Genomic DNA, 5,510 nt, shown 5'->3' on the forward strand with positions numbered 1-5,510 from the left:
CATTATAATACATAATTTTCTCAGATTGCCGGAGTTCCTTGAATATGGGGGGGGGGGGGGGTGTCACTGCATATCCATAGATCTCCAAAAAGGTTTGTCGACAGGACACTCTTTTGATTTTGCACCACTGTACAACACTTTGTCTCGAAGGATAAGGATAAGAATAAGGTATTATAGTATAGTCATGTGTGGTTAATGAGGAGAGTCTGCAAAAAGTTGACTCCGGGGGAGGGGGGGGGGGTAATCCCGAGCCTAATTCTCTAAAAAATTAAAAAGTGTTTCACGTTTAAACACATTTCTGTGACAATTTTTGAACACTTTGTGACATGATACATAGTTTTACTTTTTTTCTTTCTTTCTTTATTTGGTGTTTAACGTCGTTTTCACCACGACGGTAGTTTTACTAGGTAAAGAGTTATGCATGACAAACACATAGTGTTCACAAGAGTTCATTTGAACACAAGTGGAGGGGGGGGGGGGAAATCCCGAGCCTAATTTTCTAAAAAAATAGAAAAGTGTTTCACGTTTAAAGACATTTCTGTGACAATTTTTGAACACTTTGTGACATGATACATAGTTCTACTAGGTAAAGAGTTATGCATGACAAACACATAGTGTTCACAAGAGTTAATTTGAACACAAGTGGTCACTATATGTGCTACTGTTGTCAATAGAGCTATGTACTATGTCACACATTGTTGAAAACTTGTTACAGAAATGTGATCAAAAGTGGAACACTTCTATTTTGAGTGGAATTCTAACCCAAGCCGATACAAGCAACAATCGGTTTGTGAAACAAGCGCCGCTATCGACTAGGCTTCTTGGCCGAAGTAGACCCCTTCAGTGGTGTGTGAAGCCGACGACGCTACGGACTAAGCTCTCTGCCCAAAGTAGACCCCTTCAGTGCCACTTTTGTCAATATAACTATGTCACAAATTGTTTAAATTTTGTTTCAGAAATGTGTTCAAAAGTGGAACATTTGTGTTTTGAGTGGAATTCTACCCCACGCCGATGTACATGTAGCGACAAACTGGTTGTGAAGCAAGCGTCGCAACCGACTAAGTTTCCCGCCCGAAGTAGACCCCTTCAGTGTTGTGTGAAGCCAACGACGCTACAGACTAAGCTCCCCGCCCGAAGTAGACCCCTTCAGTGTTGTGTGAAGCCAACGACGCTACAGACTAAGTTCCCCGCCCGAAGTAGACCCCTTCAGTGTTGTGTGAAGCCAACGACGCTACAGACTAAGCTCCTCGCCCGAAGCAGACCCCTTCAGTGATGTGTGACATGATGCATTTGCCTTTTTGGTGCTAACTGTACCGAACAAGCTCCCCGCCCGAAGTAGATCCTTTAAGTGGTATTTGACATGATGCATTGGGTGCCAATTGTAACCACTAAGCTCCCCCCGAAGTAGACCCCTTCAGTGGTGTGACATGATGCATTTGGTGCCAATTGTGTTACAGAACGCTGGTGACCCTCCTGCAGACACTGTCCCTTGCAGACATCAATCAGCAAGACCACGAGGTCAATCTCACTCGTTTGTATCATTGTGTGTCCCCCGTGTGTTTGTGTGTGTTTTTGATAACAAATAGTGTGGGCGTGAGGGATGGGAAAGTGCGAGATTTTGGATGGGGGCAGGGGGGAGAGGGGTAAGGATGGATATGGGGTAAGAGATGAGGGTAGCTTAATGAACCCAGACTCTGTGTGTATGTGTGTGTGTGTGTGTGTGTGTGTGTGTGTGTGTGTGTGTGTGTGTGTTTGTGTGTGTGTGTGTGTGTGTGTGTGTTTGTGTGTGTGTGTGTGTGTGTGTGTGTGTGTGTGTGTGTGTGTGTTAGTGCGTTCGTGCGTGCGTATACGTGTTTGTTTGTTTTGTTTCTTTCTTTGTTTTTGTTGTTTTGTGTGTGTGTGTGCTATTGGTTTTTTGTTGTTTTTGTTTTTGTTTTTGTTTTGGGGTATAAGGTAACAAAATAGTCAATTGAGTGAGTTACCGTACACAAAAGAAAGATTAAACTTGGCATGATTCTGGGCTCCAGATGTCATGATGATAAAAGCGTTCACCAGTTCTTAACTTAAACTGGAAAAAATAAATGAATAAAATAAGACAAATTTTGATCGCATCACATCTCATCTCATCTCATCTCATCTCATCTTATCGTATCTAATCATGTCCAGCAAATGACGGCACTGCACTGGGCAGCGTTCCACAACCGGCCCGAGCACCTGAAGTGTCTGATGGACAAGGGAGGCAACATTATGGCCCATGACGTGGACGGGAAACTACCACTGCACTGGGCTGCACAGGTATAGTGCGTTTCTTATGATGGATTACCAGAACCAAAAACTCAGGTTACAATTTGTTGATGGGCTTCGGTCCGTTTCCGTATCGATGTTTTATACTTGTGTTTCCATATATATATATATATACGCGTGTTTAGGTGGTATCAGCCATCTGCACTTATGGCAGAATTCCTGAGGTCTTTTACGTGCCACTGCATGTGGTGACACAGGGTGGGACATGGATACTGTATCTGGGTCTTCACATAAAGTTGACCCGTGTCCGGCCCGGCCCGGATTCGAACTCGCAACCCTTGGATCAGAAGTCCAGTGACCACCTGAGCTACCCGGGCCCCCAAATAATTTCCCGTATTACTCATTCTCTTGGAATTGGAGACCTTTTAAACGTCATTGAAGTTTGTGTGTACAGTACAATATACTCCTTATATCTCACAGAACGGGAGTGCGGACTGCTGTCGCCTGCTGCTGACCAGAGAAGAGGAGGCGGCGGAGAAGATGCTAGGGGCTCAGGACCACACGGGCAAGACCCCCCTCCACTTCGCTGCCGCCGCTGGGCACTCGGACATCATCAGGCTGCTGGCCGCACACCCACACTGCGAGCGTGAAGCGGAGGATCCTGATGACAGGTTTGACCGCACGTTTTTTGGTTTTTGTTTAATGACAAACGACGCCGATTACACAAACCAAGACGGGTCTGTTTGACCCTCTCATCAAGAGTGCGATCTCTGACGTACGTATGAAGCGGCGAAGCGGAAAAAAGTTCGAGAAAACGTCCTGATGCCAATAATAGCGTCATGTTAAGATTATGTCACTTATTCTGTAGGAGCTGGCAGAAACATTCGAGAACGCAGTTTATCTCGGTAACTTCGTCCTGCCAGTAGTAGAACATATTTTGTTAGGGCTGTGCATTGATCAGTATCCTACCTCATTAACAAGTCGTTGAAAGCCATTTGAAAATATTTAGTCAATCTGATGGACTTAAAGATCCAAGTTGAACGCACTGGATCTGTTTGGTAGCGTATTAGCAAAACCTGTCCCTTATCGTCCCCCTCGACCCATGAGAACGTTACATCTGAATTGCATCGCTAGCGCTGGGTCAATCTTTTTTTCAGGTAAAACACTGAAAACTACGCGTTAACGCAATCTCTGTTCAGGCTTTCCTGAATTAAGCCCAAAGTTGACTTCGCGAAGCTTTTTTAACCAAAAAGTCAGTGCCAAAGCTTCGTGCAGCGATCTTAGTGAAGTCGACTTTTCGCCCAATAGATATGAGGCTTTAAGGCCCTAGTGCAAGTCATCGTGCGTATCACCGATAAATTCCATCATAGTTACACTTGCCAACATAAAAAAAGAACAGTATAGTACAATACTCAAATTAGTCAGGCATGGGCAATAAAGACACTAAAATCACTGTTTTTTTGCAGAACACCCTTGCATTGGGCGGCTGCCATGGGTCATGTGCAATGCGTGCAGACCTTGCTTGAACTCGGGGTCAAGGTCACCGCGGAGGATGCCGATGGTGGAACTCCACTCAGCTACGCCTCACAGTCTGGACACAAGGGTGAGGCTGACTTTCATTGTCTTTTTTTTTCTCCCCGTTTCTAACTTGTTTGGGGTATTACTTCATTGTGCCATCGCTGGGAAATTCGGGTCGCTTCCTTCCAGAAAGCAGCAACAGAGTGCAGTCGAAACCCCCCTTTTAAGACCTTTTTTTTTCTTTTTTTTTTGAATCAGCTTTTTTTTAATGAGATAATTATTAGGGCTTACAAACGGAGATGCTTTATTTTAAGACCTTAAAACGTCCGAAAATCAGGTCTTAAAAGGGAGAAAGTCCTTAACTCATTGTCTCCCAGGTACGGATATATATCCGTACCCACTCATTTGGCTCTATCTGACCAGGTACGGATATATTCGCGCAGACTGTTTAGCTTCAGTCGCTTCCTGTAACGTCGATCTAACGCCTGCATTCCAGCGTGTTGATATGTACACAGCTTCTACACAGTTACTACAATTCTGAGTGACCTGCTGCAGCACAGCTGGTCTCGGCTAAAAACAACTGGGTCGACATAGGTGGGGTAGAAAGTGTTAAATGGAGGTAAGTTTACCGAGGTTATGAATAAAAAATCTGAAAAAGCAAGGTTGTTAAAGGGAGGAAGTCTTTACTTGGGGATTTAACAAACGGGCGGTTCCACTGTATCGCTACTGTTAAGCGTGCGCGCTTAGTCGTAATCAGCAAACTGCAATTCTGCTACAATAACGGCCGAGATCTTTTGAGTGCCACTGACAGTGGTGACATGGGGGTGGGACATGATAACCGTCTCTGAGTCTGCACATAAAACTGAGTTGACCCGTGTCTGTCCCGGCCCGGATTCGAACCCGGTGACATGCGGATCAAGTTAAGTTCTCTACCGACTGAGTTATCGACCCCCGACTTTTGCAGAACTTTGAGACGAATCTGGTCCGGCCGAGCCAGAGACGTGTCCTCCCCTTCCTCATTCCTACGTGTTTTTTTCTTTCTTTTATCTTTGCGGTGTTTAATTTTTTGTTCAGAAACGGATTTTTTCATGTTAACCTTCAATTATCATCAAATGTCATCAGTATCAAGGTCAACTCAGTCACATGTTCTCTTTTATCTTTAATTGTTCTGTAATCTTGCTATTTTGTGTTGGTACTTGGGGTGTTTTTACTGCATGAAAGTAATGCAAATAAGTCGGTGTAAAACGACTCTACCAATTCGCTAAAACGTTCGTGTGTTCCAGAGTGTTTCAAGATATTAGAAAAGGCCATCAACACCCCACGCGATAAAGCGGAGAGCAGAAAATCCAGCAACAACAACAGCAGCAGAAAAGGCAAAACTCCGTTGGGATTCTTCAAAGGTCTTTTCCAATCTAGCAGAAAAGACCCTACTATGGGTGTTCCCGGGAAACCTGTAGACCACACAACAGTTGATAAACGAAAATCTAACGGAGGTACCAAGCATTCTAAACGTGCAAACGGTGCATCGCAAAGCTCCAAAGACGCCGCAGCGAACGACAAAGTCAGCCTCCCTCCAATCAGCAGAGACAGCTCGTACCGGGTCGTTGCTTCCGACAGGGAAACCGGAAGTAGTATGTCGTCACATCCGTCCAAAAGTCGGAGGTCTTCGCGAGAGAGAATTGCAGCTAGTGAAACGGAGGTTAGCGAATGTTTGGTGGAATTCAGTGTCGTTTTTGTGGTTTTGTTTT

General features: G+C 44.8%; 1 protein-coding gene across 1 annotated transcript; it reads left to right on the forward strand.

Moving 5' to 3' along the window:
* Nucleotides 1–1,457: 1,457 nt before the first annotated feature.
* Nucleotides 1,458–4,327, forward strand: LOC138955750 (ankyrin repeat domain-containing protein 55-like; the record flags this gene model as incomplete). Its single annotated transcript, XM_070327292.1, is given in 4 exon segments — nucleotides 1,458–1,518; nucleotides 2,167–2,295; nucleotides 2,725–2,915; nucleotides 3,711–4,327. Coding segments are annotated over 3 exon segments (498 nt in total). The 3' UTR covers nucleotides 3,892–4,327.
* Between the last annotated feature and the right edge of the window lie 1,183 nt (nucleotides 4,328–5,510).

Source organism: Littorina saxatilis, unplaced genomic scaffold (genome assembly GCF_037325665.1).
Source record: "Littorina saxatilis isolate snail1 unplaced genomic scaffold, US_GU_Lsax_2.0 scaffold_2810, whole genome shotgun sequence".
Lineage (NCBI taxonomy): Eukaryota > Metazoa > Mollusca > Gastropoda > Littorinimorpha > Littorinidae > Littorina > Littorina saxatilis.